The sequence below is a fragment of the Chiroxiphia lanceolata genome, chromosome Z (genome assembly GCF_009829145.1).
Source record: "Chiroxiphia lanceolata isolate bChiLan1 chromosome Z, bChiLan1.pri, whole genome shotgun sequence".
NCBI lineage: Eukaryota > Metazoa > Chordata > Aves > Passeriformes > Pipridae > Chiroxiphia > Chiroxiphia lanceolata.
This window is the reverse complement of record NC_045671.1, coordinates 32,605,460-32,621,181: the sequence shown is the minus strand read 5'-3', so window position 1 is coordinate 32,621,181 and position 15,722 is coordinate 32,605,460. Positions and strand designations below refer to the sequence as shown.

Genomic DNA, 15,722 nt, shown 5'->3' with positions numbered 1-15,722 from the left:
ATCATTCCATTCCAAATCTTTTACCTAAAACCAAAACCACGTATTTCTCTCATGTCATACTTTAGCTTCCTTGCTTACTTATGCTCTCACTTTCTGGCTGTGGTTTTCCTAATAACACCTTATCTTTGGCATGTAAGGTAAGATAGTAACTCTCTTTAGAGCTGAAAGTGCTATATGACTGCAAGTAGAGATAATGTTTGTGATATTCAGCAAGCACACCCATTCTTGGCAAACACAAGCAAATTAGTAAATTGTTTATTTCTATTTTGGGATTGCAAGAGGTATAACCTCACAGACAAACAAACATCATAGTCTTTTTCTGCCATTAAAGACCGAAGTCCAATATATCAGCTGGATAACATAGAAATATGCCAAAGCATATACAAGTTCTCCTATCTTCAGTGAAATCATCCTAAAATTGTGCAGGATAAAATAATTTGCTATAGAAGTCAAGCATTACCTACACAGATACAATTACATTAAGCTAAGAACTGTGAATCATTCATAACACTGCAGTAGAAAACAGATTAACATATTAAAGCATTTAACTACTATAGCCAGGAGAGATGCATGAACTTCATTAGCATATGTCATGTAAAATCACCCTTGTTTCAGGTCTCCTAAATTTTATGAACTTACAGTGCATAAAACTAAATCCCACTACTTACAGCATATTCTTGCAACTGCGTGTTCTGAATACTTTAACATTTAATTACACCTCTAATGAAGATACATTAAATTATCCTGGATTCATTCAAGCTATCACCATATACTGATTTCATACAAATCATAGTGGAGAGAATTACACACTTAAATGAACTATATCTTGTTTGCTTAAAGCAATGTATTGATTTAATATGTATAGTGTGTTGAAATAACTTCCGTAAATCCACTGGCTTCCGTTTTTCCTAAAACTAGGAATTGCAAGAAAGAAATACCTTTCTCTCAAGACTTTCCAATGTTTCATTTGAGGTTTTCTCATTTTCTTGACTTGCTTTCAGATGAGACTTTAGGTCTTCTATCAAATGTCTTTTCGTAGTAAAGTCCCTCTCCAATCGAGAAATTCTACAAGGGAAGAAGTCAGACTCATGACACTCAGAAAATTTTCTTAATATGCAACTAATGCAGTAGACAAACTATTATTCCTGTAGCTTTAAAATATTTTTTCAAACAATAGCTGATGCAATTCTTGCAATTTCCCCCATTCTCAACTACTAAACCCAGTTTCAAACTCTTATTAAACAGACCTATTTCTAAATATGCAATATATTTGTGATTTGCTTTTTGCTTGCTGAACTGAAATCACAGTAATTCTTAAACTATTATCAAAAAAGACAAAAGAAACCTGCTGAGCATGCAAAACTTAATAATTAAATTCCTTTGATGTCTCAAGCAATCATTCAGACACTATTTTGTATAAAATTATTTTCAAAAGAAAGTGAAATGGGGAACTCTCCTTTTATCCAACTAATATACAGAAATAGATGAAAAACCTCTATCCCTATATGTCAGATGAGATAAAATGCAAAACCTAGAAATAACATCAGCATTTGTCAGAAAATTCTCTGATAAATTAAAAAGAAAGTCTCACGTACCACAAACTAATCTGTTCAATGAGAACGCCTTATACAGTACTTCCACAATCATGATACAAATTAATATTGTAAATATAAATATAATCAATACCTGAATATGTTCAGACATCTGGATTTTTTTCTAATGAAAGCAAAAAGATTGATGGCAATATGTTCAGGAACACAACATAGTTAATACAATGTCAATACCATATTAAAAAAACACCCAGGAAAATAGTGCACCTAAAATTTTCTTCAGTCTGTTTCACCCTAATACTACTAATGTTATTTTGCTGACTATATATTACAGCTTATGAAAAAACAGTATCTATCTTTTAAAGAAACCATGACATCCAATAACTATTTTGAATTTAAAATCTTATGGTGGAAAAATTCATTTTCATTTTGAAACAGAAAATAAACAATGCACACAATATAACCATTTTAAGCGCTGTCTATTTTGCACATGAGCTAATTTCAGATAAGTAAACTGCATTCTTTCTACAATTAAAAAAATTAGAATTGTTAGAGGAGTCAAATTCTGGACAGACAAAAAATTCACAGATACATAAATAGCTTTTTTATTCTTTTTATAGTAATATCATTGAATAAGATTTATATCAGTTAAGGTAGGTAGAATAAAAATCTCAGTTGCATACTTGACAATATGTGAATTTAAAAATGAGTAGTAAACCTTAATCATTTCAAATAGAAACAAATACAACTGTCTTTTTGAACTTTTTTAATGAAGATAAGAGTAGCTATTTAATCTTATTTAAGCATCTGAACCTTGACATGTCTCTTAGCCCCTAGGCAAAGAATTACTGAATTTGAAAGACTGTGTTTAACAGTGCTGAGGAATTAATTTTGACTTACATCAAGGATAAAAAGTCTACTCTAGAGTCTGAGTGTTGATTTAAGTTATTCTTACTGCAATACAGATACTGTAGTTAGTTAGTCTCTTATCAGCTTACAACTCTAGCATGTATTGCTGCAGTTTCTAAAAAAACCCCTGTACCAGTCTGCAACACTGCAATAAAAAGAACACAACAGTCTCTTAAAAATCTAATGCTAAACATTGTAGCAATTTTACAGCTGTCACTGGGTGGCACCAAACACAATGGATAGAAAAGTGACCATACTTCGCTTGTAGTTCCCGAATCCGTTCTTCTTTTTCCTGGACTTCGTTTTTTAGGGACTTAATGGTGGTCGATTGCTTAGTGATTTCATTATTCGAACTCTATATTGAAAAATATTAAAATAGAAATAAAGTAGACTGAATATGATCGCAATCAACAGGAAATTTGGAAATAATGAGCTGAGTAAACTTTCATGTATTTTATGAAAGTTCTTAGAAATTAACTGGTGCAAAAGGAGTATTCTTACTTTCCAGAAACACTTAAGTAGAAGCACATTCCTTGGAAAATATGATAAAAAATGAGTACTTTTCCATTGTTCTAATCATGTATGATTAATGTATGTTCCCCAGGGCACCTGCAAGCCCAGTGCACCTATAACAACTGTATTTTCTCTTGGATGACATAGATGAAAAGGTAACAGAAGAGAAAACTGGATCTTTATTTGAACTACATCTTTGAATGGCATAGTTCTACAGCACAAGGGGCCTACATCTACATAGCAAGAATGTCCAATAATTCCTTTCCTGTGCTTTTACAAATACAAGACAATCTACAAGAGTGGTTGTTTTTTTGTCACTTGAAATTCAAAGCACAAGACAGAGACATTTCCATTTGCCTGTACTAACACAAATTCTACATTTCAGTAACAAGCAGGTATGATCCTAATATTCAGGCATATGTAATTCCAGTGAAGGAGAATTATGCAGTTGTTGGCCATTCCTCATTGCATACAGTAATAAGAAAAAAAGTGCCTCAATTGCTCCATGCAAACACACGCCATCTACCCAAGATTTAAATACAGAATAAAAGAATCAGTGTACAGAAATAAAAATATGAAATTTAACTAAGTAGCCATCTTAGTAATCTGATTATTTGCATTGAATGCCGTTGCTCAAAATGGCACATCAAACACATTGCATAGAGAGATTTCAGAACTCCAAAAGGTGTTGCCAAAAGATACATACACGTTAAGCATAAGCACAACATATATGTGTGCATCTACGCATACAGGTTCAGAAGCTGTACAACAGCTTTTTATTCACTATGTATAAACAACAAGCAAACAGATCAGATGCTGTAAACAAAGATACTTTAGGAGAATTTCTCCGCTCAGTGCAGACTGGTAATGCCTATTAACATTAATGGGAGTATTGTACATAACTCTGTGCCTCTCAAGGGGAGTATATATTCTTGTGTGCATTGTTAGATGTAAAATATTGTTCTTAATAACTTGACTAGTCTATTTAGTATTATTATAATGTGAGGTATAACCAGATAATTGTTAAAATGATGTATGCTAGCAGAATATTCCTGAGTTTCCTGAGACCTGTTTGTGGAGGTTGAGCTTCATTAATGTAGAGCACAGCACCCTGTTACACAGTTACACACAAGATGTGAACTTGAACACTTAGGTGGGCCTCTGCACGTGCTCAAAGGCAGAGACATATGATTGTGGTATTTCGCTTTCAAACTCACACTTAAAACATTTCTTTCTATTGGCAAAGATACCAGGAGCCATTACATACAACATAAACAAACACTGCAAAGATAGCTCTGAGGAAAAAAACCTAAACAACAAAACCAGGTACTTTGATATTTTGAGCTATAAGGAAAGTGTTTGCTGCTTACACATTCAGATATTTCAGAGAATAACTTTGTATCTCCTTTTTAAGTAAGATACATAGTCTGGAACAATAGTTTTATTCCAGACAAACAACTTTTGCCAAATTCTTCTCTAAAAAATGACTTGTAGAGCTTAAATTAGCCTTAAATAACGTTAGGAATTTTAGATACTTGATTTAAGCAGCTCTTGAGGCCCTTACAGTCAAAACTCTCATCCAGTTCAGAAAGCAGTGAATTTACTCTATTGCTCAGCATTTGGGGTCACAGACTATTTTCACCCTAAATACCATTTTGCATATATGGCATATTGTTTCATCAAAAATCATAGAATCACAGAATAGCCTGAGTTGGAAAGGACCCACAGGGATCACCAAGTCTAACTCTTAAGTGAATGTATGGGTGTAATATATTTTGAAAAAGGAATTAAAAGTCTTGCTAGTATTTTGACATCAGATTTATCGATGCTTGCTAAACGTTTCCTTTCCTACAGAAACGAAAAAGCCTTGTATTTTTCAGCTATTTATTTTGCTGTTCAAATGTAGCAGACAAATAAAGTAGGCTTCTAGCATGGGTGTTATTCTCAAACTGTTAAAAAAAATAAATCCCCCCTTTTTTATTTTTCTTACTTGCATAGAGCAATTGACTATTAGGTTTCTGGATAATGAAGATACCCATCTGAAAGGTACAACCCTAATTAACAGAAATTACCACTCACCAGCAACAGAAGCAGATTAGTCAATCCTAAATGTAAAAACAATAGTCAAGAAGTCAGTGTGTATGTTTTCAAGATCTCTTTCTCATTATTAAAGTAGGTCAATTTATGTGCCTTTGCATGGCTACTCCCTGCTGGCCTCATGTCTTTATCAATGTGACCTACCTTTACTAATCCTTGAATTTAGATGTTATGCATCCAGTGTGGTATAGCCAAGATCTGTAATACCATGATTGCCATCAAGAGCTTAGAGGTCTGAGTATTACCAACATTTGTGCATTGCACAGCTAATCCAGTATTTAGGGCCAGCGATGTTGCCCATGTAACACGGCCTTTTCTTCTACCTGATCCCTTGGCAGATATCTTGCTACCCTGCCCTTTCTTCTAGCAGCAAGAAACTGTACTATTTTGACCTTTTCTCTTTCCTCTACTATTTAACAGAAAATGATAGGAAAAAACAACTTTAGGACGTTCTGTTGCACATATATTTCCTCCAGTGGGAAGAGGAAAAGAATTAATATGTTTGAGCCAGGCCACCTGCTGAGAAAGCTTTCAGAAAAACACAGTCCAGTATCTACACCATTCACATGTAACAGAATCACAAGAGACTGAAAAATGATATAATTAATAAATTAGTATTTTCCTACCAACTAATCTACAAAAATACAAATTTAAAACAATAAGTGTTTCTTTGAAGACAAAACCAACAGTGACATATAGGTAGCATAACACTGTAACATAAGTTGCCCCATCAGCTCAAATTCTTTGCTCCCCTTTCACAGATAGCTATTGCTTTTCTCTTTGTTAAAGGAAGAAAGGAATCAACACAATACTCACTGAAGTAATTCCACAGCACCTTACAACCAGATGCATTTAATTATTGTGTGAAAACCCAGTAAGATGCCCTGTCTTGCCTATTTGATCTGCAAAAATTATTTTAATTGTAACTTTTAGTTCTCTTGCTTATGAGTACATTTCTACTTACCATCAAAGGCAGTCTAAAACCTCAGTTGCTAATCACTGGCTAAGATATATAAATGATAGGCACATGTGAGTATAAGTATGTCTGCTTGACCCAGTTATGAACTACTGTTCATACAAATTATCCTCAGTGCTAGATAATATGTTCTGTCACCTTTAGTTTGCACTGCAGCTGTTTCATCTCTAAATCAATGTTCTTTGAAGGAGCTGGTGTGGCTTTACTCTTGCCAGCAGTTTGAGACAGGTGTTCTCTCAACTTTAATTTTCCTTGTAAATCTTCCTTCTCCTGTTGCCACTTGGCCAGGTTGGAGGTCAACATCTGTTTTACAAACAGAAAAAACAATCACAGTTTCATCCTAAAAATATTTCTGCTTGATCATATGAGATGCTTCTCCAGTCCAAAATTCAAGAGGAATGAAACAGTATATATTGTCTGTAATTATATTGCATAATTGTTGGTTGAATTCTCTAGTACAGGCAAAGATCAAACTCAGCAGGAAAAAGAAGTTTTTTAAAAGGCAGAATAATTCAATTTTGACTGAATGTATTTACTGGTTTTACCATGACAAGCAAAAATCATCATTAAAAAAACCTGTAACAGTGGTTACTGGTGAAACCTGTTTACCTAGAGGCTCTCTGGCATTCAGCAATTATTTCTACACAGAACATGAAGAAATACCAAGTTGTCTCAGACACCAGTGCATATTAAAAGTGGTTAAATGTCAAATCTGTTTTAATGGTGACCACTGTAAGCTCACCTGAACTGCTGTGTTGACAACTGCTATAAAACATACACCCTTCTCTTGGCTTTTGTTTTGATATTTGTAGGGCTTGTAGAGGTTAAAGCAAAGTGTACCAGCTGCACTAAATATCTTCTGGTTGGCTGGTCTTTACTCGTGTGTTATTTCATCCCTTTCACATACATGCACCATAGCCAGAGAACCACATATTCCATAACCTTGACTCTAGGGCTGAAGTACTTAAGTGCTAAAAGACAAGCTGGAGCAGGACAGGATAACAGATGTTTGTTGTTTATTCCACTGGGTAGGTCTTACCACCCTATACTGCAGCCAAAATGCTTCTCATTTAGCAACATAAATGCTAAGTCCAATTAGCAGACAAGCCTTGTTAGGGATTTAGTTCAAATAAATATCATGAAAACAAACTCTCACTTGATCGACAACCAACAAGATTTATTCAATCTTTGTACCAATATATTTCATGGAACTCCTTATAAAGCTAATGTTTTAAGTAATTGTTTAATTTAAATAATGTCAAATGTCATTCTGCAAAAAGGGAACTGAAATAATCTCCATGCTAGTGGTTAGCTTTCACAAAACTGTTCAGTGGGAAGCCAACAGTGGCCCAAGAACTCTCTGCTCCTTAAAAGGGTAACTACAGTACTATTTTATTATTCCAAGGAAGACTGTAATACAGTAATTTAACATAAGGAACAATTGTACAAAATGAAAACCCTTCTGTTGTGAAGAATTCTGATCAGAAATCAGAGAAGATATGACAGCCTGAAATGACTAAATGTGTGTTTGATTATATGCTGGTACAAAAAAAAAAAAAAAAAGGGTGAAAGAAAGTTAAAGATAGTATCCTCTTTCCAAGTAGCTTACTATTTAACTAAAAAAATAGATCTTACACTGTTTAACGGTATTAGAAAAAACTTTTCATGTATATGTATTTATATACGCATACACTCCCTGACTACGCTGAATAACATGATAGCCTTATAACTCCCTGATAACCTGAAGATCATATATATCCAAATAAAAGAAAAACTACTTATAGTCATATTTATTCCTATTAAGAATGACAAGAGAATGCTTGTAGATTTTGCATTAGCTTAAAAAAAATACCATGGGTATGAGAAACTGCATTCTGTATTTAAAGTTAAAACTCTTAACAGTATTTCTTCCACATTCATTAAGCAAATTTATTAAAGTCAATGGGCATTTTACATATGTATCTGAGGTAAGCATTGTTCTTAGTAAAGGGGTTAATGTTGCCATTCCCTTCTGTGTCTGCTGTCATTATTGAAAAAGAAATAGATAGTGTCAATGTATTTCTGAATTGACTATTCCTCAATACGATATACTATTCCCATAATTAATACATTCTCAGATTAAAAGACAAAATGAAAGCTACTTCAATAAGCACAGCCAGTAGTAGTACAGAAGGACATAGTATAGAAAAATATAAAGATTATGTTAATTTGCCAAGTATAACCAATATTTCTACATGCAGAATTTCATGATTCAGTGTCTCTATAATAAATTATTCATAAAAAGAAAAGCAAGAAGAAAAAAACATAGCTAAATCAATATCTCTGTTTAAAACTAGAAATGCCCCCATATCTGCCCAAGAGAGCTTGTGACTCTCAGAAATTTCTTAGGCTACTGCTGCTGCCAATATGCATCAGTTCTAAAATGTCCTGATTGCACTGGCCACATTCTCAAAAATTATAGCAAATATATTGAAAAAAGATAAGGCCTTCATGGGACGAGCGCTAAAGAGGACAGCTGGTTGTAGAATTTATTTACAGATGTAGAAAAAAAAAGAATTTAAAATAAGAATCTACATAAATTCAGAAACAGTATCAGAATGACAGAGGTGAAGAGAAAGTAACATATGTACAAGGCAAACACCCTCAGCTTGCAAAAGCAGGCAAACATGCAATTGCAGAGATATCAAAGAGGTTGTCTCTTAATACATCTGTTGACAGTGTAAATGTGCTACAGCACTGCTAATTCTATTCCATTACTCTTCTATTCACAATATATTGAACGGCTATGTGAAAATCCTATATCAATCTGTGTGCAACATGAAAAACAGCCCCCATGCCCTAGGAAAATATTTATGCCTAAAAGATATTCCTTGCATTTACTTACTTAAGAAGCAAGTTCATTACCCTGCTGTTCCTCACCACTTGCTACATTTTAGGTCAAGCCTTTTGTTATTTTTTCTTTTTTAGACACAGTGGAAGTTCTGTGTGTGTGCTACCATGCATGCAAATCCTGAGTGACAGAGCAAAAAGAATTTACTCCAGGGGAAGAGGTCACCCGGATGAAAGGCAGAATCTTAAACACCAGCTAGACCAGATGTTGATAAAGGCAGGCTACTGCTGTTCCTCTACAATGTAGAGGCCTTTGTCTGCTGCACCTCCTCCAGAGTATTTTGGCTTAACAGATGTTTATAGGTTCAATATTTTAACATCCATCTATCTTAATCTCCTTGCTCCTGATATACCCATGACACTCTGTTCTGCTGTTCACAAAGGAAAAAGTGATGAAATCTCAGTTTCTATGTACTCAGTGTAACACTTCCACTGACTCAGCAAGGCTTTTTACCATAAATGCTCTCTTAGAAAGACAGCTGTGTGGAAGGCCAAATGGATTAACATAGGAAGTTCCTGGAATGGCCTATTGCTCCTCGGCATCACAACCACCCTGTGAGGGCCTTTGAACTCAGTTTACAGCAGTCACCCTCCTACTGCAACTGGCATGTACGAAAATAACATTTCTGTTAGTAGTGGTTGACTGCACTGCCACTGTTGTAACACAATCCCATGCATTTATATTTGCAAAATATATAATATAGAAAATATTTCTAAGCAAAATTATAAAACAGGATGTAAATCAGGTATTCTTGAAACCCTTTTTAAGCAATGACATAAACTTGCTTTACTACCAATTTTGTAATTCAAGTATAGCTAATATTCAGATGTGTAAAAATCCTATTTGCTACAAAGCTTCCCATCCTAAAATCCTGGCACAAGAAAACATTGCAAGAACTGTAAGAAAACTGAGGTTAACACACTCCTTTTCTCTAAGACCTCTTGCTAGAGTAGGCAATAAAATACACTTGCTATATGCATAGATCCTATACCAGGTTCTATATTAAGATTTAACACTTTTTATGAAAGGTTTACAGAGAACTCTGTTTTCTCACAGTTTTAGCTTGATCGTGAAAAACAACAAAATAAGAAGCACTTGTTGTACACATAAAACAAGAAAGAACTTTTCAAATCATACTTGGAGGCACAGAGTTAGGTATTTATGACTTTACCCACTCTATTAAATGTTACTATAACATAACGATAAACATATTTACAATATCCAAGACAAATTTATTATGTCAACCCCATTAAACTTGGTCTTTTTTGTTCTCTTGAATCAAAACTTTCCTCTGCCTGACGAAAAAAAAAAGCTAAAATTAATAAAGATGGTATGTAGCTGAAAATATGAAAAGATATATACCAGACTAAAAAGCTAACTGTGCTGCATACTTAATGTGATCATATAGAGAAAAGGCAAATAAGTCTAAATACTCAATCAAAGTTCTTCTCATGCAAGTGCTGTAAGTGGTTGATTACTTAGTATTCTAGACATGAAGACAAAATATCAAACATTGGTCTTTGGTGATTTAATATCCTAACCCTAAACTGAAACAAAGACAACCCCCAAGCAAGACAAACTTCTAAAATGTAGAACATATTTGTCATCTACTCTCCTGAAATTTTAGTAAAATCTACCAAACTACTTAGTTGTAATTTTTTTTCAGCAAAACACAGTTATCAGCAGCCGACTATGTCACAAAACGTCAAATAAATGAAGGTAATATAGAGGACTTTTTGCCAGTGCTTTAGCTAGTTGTTAGACTTCAGTAGCCTTTAGAGACCATTAAGTACCCTTTGGCTAATTGGCCAATGGTAGATTAATCCCCTTTTTATTCTAGCAGCACTATTTTAACACCCTTTGCACTCAGTCAGTGTACTATCTGAATGACAAAATAATATTGTGCATGAATAATAAGCAGAAAAGTTAAATTAACATTTCATGTTTCACGTGTCATACCTATGTGTCAGGGAAAAGAACTCTCTTTTAAAGCCACTGACATTCAACTTTTTTAAACAATCTGGTGTTGATATCTTACTGAAGTGAATCTTCCTAATTATTGCTAATAGCCTATCAAGGAAAAAAAAAACCCTTTCCTTGAAGTGCAGTTGTCTGATATAGATGAACACAGCTCCAAAGTGCATAGTAAAGACAGGCATGACACTTGAGGTGTGCTACATTATTATGAGGTCATACTAAATATGGTTTGCAATGAACAAAGCAGCTTTTAAGGATGTTTAACACACTGAAAATGTCAATCTCTCATGAAGTGTTTAAATTAGTTCCCAGAAGAGAAATACAGACATCAGCCTGTAGATAAGAGGTATATTTCTCATCTCAAGTATTTTACTAAAGAAAAACATTTGTCCTATTGATAATGGTAACAGAATTGCAGTTCATCTGCTTTATAAAAGCAATGTTTACATTGCTGTTATCTACAGAATTGCCCTTTCACACACACAAATTACAAATTCAGCTACTATTGGGAAAACAGTTGTAATCACTAACAAAAACTCCTGTCAAAGACTCTGAGTGTCTTCTTAACCATGTGCTAGTACTGATCAATCATTTATAAATGGTTATTTACTGTATAGCACTTCATAAACAAGGGCTTTACTTGTAATTTTAATTCATCTATTTTATAGTTAACTTACAGCTAAATTTATTCTACAATGTATAAAAGCCTAGCATTGCAACATCTGACTATGGCAATTTATGAAATAATAAAAAAAGAAAATCCATAAAATCAGTCCAGATAGGTACTTTTGTCTTTCTCTTTTTATAATATATATATATATATATATATATATGTATATATATATATATATGATCATCATCATCACAAAGATAAAGACCAGAATACATAAATCTACTCTAGAGAAATACACAACACTCATGTATGAAGGAATTGGAGTAATATATTCGGGGCCCAATTCTCCAAGAAATCATCTGCTCCTCTAAACAACAGACAAGTCTGAGTACAGAACCGTGCATTGTGCAACCAGTGATCTTTCAAATAAATTACAGAAAATAAGAAAAAACTTAATAATAATAATATAAGTAACAGTTTTTAAGATTATGAAAATGCTTCTGAAACATGTCATCTCTACAATGATTACACCAATTCAAAGGTAAAGGTTCTAACCTTCAGCAATTCTATTTTAGCCTTCATTTTCTATCACTTTCATTTCATGTCATGTCTCTGTACAAGTAAACATTGCCATATCCCATGCCTAATTTCTGTATATATTAACACTAGGTTGCTTTCATACTAAAGCAGATGCAGCACTCCATCTCTCCTTGCAAATTTCAAAGGAATATAAAGACTATTAACTATTTATTTAACATTACTTATGTAAGTAGTTTCATTATGATCAATTATATGATCACAACTATGTGATTTAATTTTTGTAGTGACAGTTTCCAATATGGAGATGCAAACTGCCAGAATATACAGATGTGCAGTACATTGCCTCTAAGGCCTTAACATTTCCAGATAAAAATTACAGAACTTTAAAAATTAATATTTCTTAAAAATAAAAATATTCAGTATTACACTATATTGTACTATATGTTACATATTTAGTTTAGATTATTTGAAGCATTAATATCTACCAGGCCCAACACAGTACATGAAAATGTTTTACTACAAATAAATTAAAAATGACAATATAACCAGAGACGTTTCACAACACTTTGCCCCATCTGAAAATAACTCAACATTATAGCAAGCCAGTTGTGAAGATATGGCTGAAGTCCAAACCCAATGTTTTCATGTACCCACCATTGCTATTTAAATAAATACTAGCTAATTTGGGTATTCCGATATCTCATGTGCCTGTGCACATTAACTATTGCTATATACAAGCAAAGGCTTCCAGCTGATGCATAAAATTTACCTCAAGATTTCCATGGCTTTGTACTTACTAGGGAATTTTCAATACAAGACATGGAATCCATGTGATCTTTTGTAGTTAGGACCAGGGTTTACTGCACAATCTTCTTCAGGACTACACAGTATTTATCAGATTTTCATCAAACACAAGAGTTGGGGCAAACTCAAAAAGCTAGAAATTTGAATTTTTCATCTAGGGTCAGGGATAGTGCTTGCCATATTCCCCCTGCTTAATCTTAACACATCTAAGCACTGCAAATGAACTACTTGCATGAGAGCCAGTCAGGGAATTCCACAATCCCTACAACTCATTACGAATTTAACAGCAGCAATACTAAGTATTCATATGTTTCAGATAACACATACAAATATGCTGCACTAAAACTCATTGGGGGAAAAAATTAATAATGCTTCCATCTGTTTTCTGTATAACTCACATAAAATAGAGAGAAACCAAAATGAAAATGCTATTTTAAATACTGTTTTTAAACTTTCTTTGATTTACCCAGTTAGTTCCAAAGCATACAGCTCTATAGCTTTAAAAATTAAAGTTATTTTTAAGAGAATATATAAGCAAAAAAAGAAACAAAACAGCTGAAAAAATGGTGAAATGTTAATTTAACCTCTCCTCATTTCCATCTGTTTTAGAGTGAACCATTTTCAACTGAAATATTTCTGCTTCTCAAATATAAGTGGGCAGGAAATCTGTGCTTGTAGGGAAAGCTGTTCCATCTCCCATACTCCTCTTTATATATAATTTTTCTTTTTTTTTAATCTCATATTTTCAACTGTTAAAGAGCATTCTCTTCCATTTTATGTTGAGGAAGTGATAGAACTGTTTTAAGATAAAAATTACTAAAATGTAGGTTATAGTTATTGTTAGAAGTTGGTTGCAATATTCAAGGAACAAAATTTGTACATGCTTAATTAATTTTATACAATTATTTAAGAATTTCACCTGTAACTGTTTCAAATATCAACAGAAGATAAAAAAATATCCTCAGAAGGTTGTTTGGTTTTTTGTTTTTTTGTTTTTTAACGTAGACAGCTGTGTAAAAGCAAAACATTTTAAATATGAACTGTATTAACAAACATAGGTAATGGTAAAGGTCTGTGTTGTCATAGAGCAGGAGAAATATAGAAATAAACAACAAAGAGTTGGGAAAAAAGTGTTAAGCACCTGGAATTTTCCTAGTCATACAAAGGTGACATTATACAAATATTTATTTATTATTTACATTTTTATGTAAGAAAATAAAAACATACTGCTAGCCACTTCTGAGAAGTATGAGAAAGCTGATGACAGACATTGTGGGGAGGATGCAAACACAGGAATATTTTTCAAAACAATGAATTGCATTTAAAAATTACCACTACAATGTACTGCATATAAATTAAGGTGGTAATTCATCCCTGGATACCTGTAAATGAACCCCAACAGTCTTATCTTTAATTTGTAATTTATGTTATCATTGGAACTCTTGCTAAAATTACAGGCATAAAAGAACAGTTTTGGGTAAAATACATTGCATTAATAAAATGCATTACTTATTAAATACCTGAAGAGATCATCACAAGAAAAAGCCATGTTTTCAGTCTAATGTATAAAGTGAAATACACATTCCCTTTATCATTATGATCATCAATACTATGACTCACTTGGGCAATTAATTATTTTCACATACATGAACAGTTTGTGGACAACACTGTATTTGCACCTAATCCCTGTAATTCTACATCCCAGCTTGAACCAGACCTAGAGCTGCTGTCCCTTAGTATTTCCCTCATTCTCTTCTGCTTGCTTCACCAAGATAAGAGTATAGACAAAATCATACCTTTCTCTTTGGTGTACATAATACTCTATACACCACAGGACCACATTTGAATTGCAAATGAACTGAAAACTGTGGACAGTTTGGCCACCAAAAAGTAAATCCTTTTCCAGTGCCTGTGAATCTTGTGAGACTTGTTATGGCTAGTCATACAGTCATACACTACTGAGAAAGGAACTGACGCTCTTGGCACATTAGGCATCAAAGGTAGCATGGAGTGATGCAAAATAAATCTGAACATGACACAAGCTATAGGAACAGTCCATGATTACCTTATTAATTCCCAATTAAGCTTTAGGAGAGCAAATCATATTGTGCAAAACATTAGCAAGAAAGCACAATCTTCTACCTCCTCTAGCAGCAACTGAGTCCATGAGGTTCAGGCACTTTAGGCAAATGAATATGGTGTCAAATCTAAAAAACTCCTCCCATTATGTTACAGAGACAGTGCATCAGTAGAGATGTCATAGAATCCTGTAAAACAGCACTCACTGTCTGCAACAATGTGGGGGGGTGTGTCTAAGGCACATTAAAATTAGAACAATCCCAAGGAGGGAATGCTGTAGAGAAATTTTTTTAAAAAGGAATCTCAGGTGTAGTTCCCTATCTCAGAAGTACTCTTAGTTGTAACACTTCTCTACTGTTGTTGAGGATGCCTTAGCTCTCGACTCCTATTCGTTTATGCCTAGATAGAAAGACAAAAAAAAAAAAAAGCTACAAAGATATCTTGGTGTGGGACAGGTAAGAAAATAGCGTCTAACAGGAAACTGGTGCTTTGCAGAAGACATAACAGTTCTGAACTGGTGAAGATTCCTCTTCCAAAATCCAGAGGAGTTCAGAAGAACTCTAGCATATGTTTATTTCTGACATTGTTCCCTGAAGGACAAGATGTGGGAACTATTGTTACAGTTCTGCTTTCTGATCATTGATAAACCTTACTAGAAACCAAGCAGTAACAAGCTGCACGGAGGAAAAGGTGAACTTTGTGTCCAAGGAGTAGAAATTTCCAAGGACTAGCTGCTAGCTCCATGGTTCAAGCTCTTCAGTATTAAGATATGCT

At 33.7% G+C, this 15,722-nt stretch overlaps 1 protein-coding gene across 23 annotated transcripts in view; it reads right to left on the bottom strand.

Moving 5' to 3' along the window:
• CNTLN (centlein) overlaps positions 1–15,722 on the bottom strand; it is a 275,279-nt gene that overhangs the window by 34,159 nt on the left and 225,398 nt on the right. For all 23 annotated transcript variants that reach the window (XM_032675070.1, XM_032675063.1, XM_032675068.1 and 20 more), the window contains 3 exons: positions 6,184–6,348; positions 2,717–2,814; positions 939–1,065 (listed from right to left, as the gene is read on the bottom strand). In XM_032675070.1, coding sequence (XP_032530961.1) covers positions 939–1,065; positions 2,717–2,814; positions 6,184–6,348 — 390 coding nt within the window. The remainder of the gene's footprint in view (positions 1–938; positions 1,066–2,716; positions 2,815–6,183; positions 6,349–15,722) is intronic.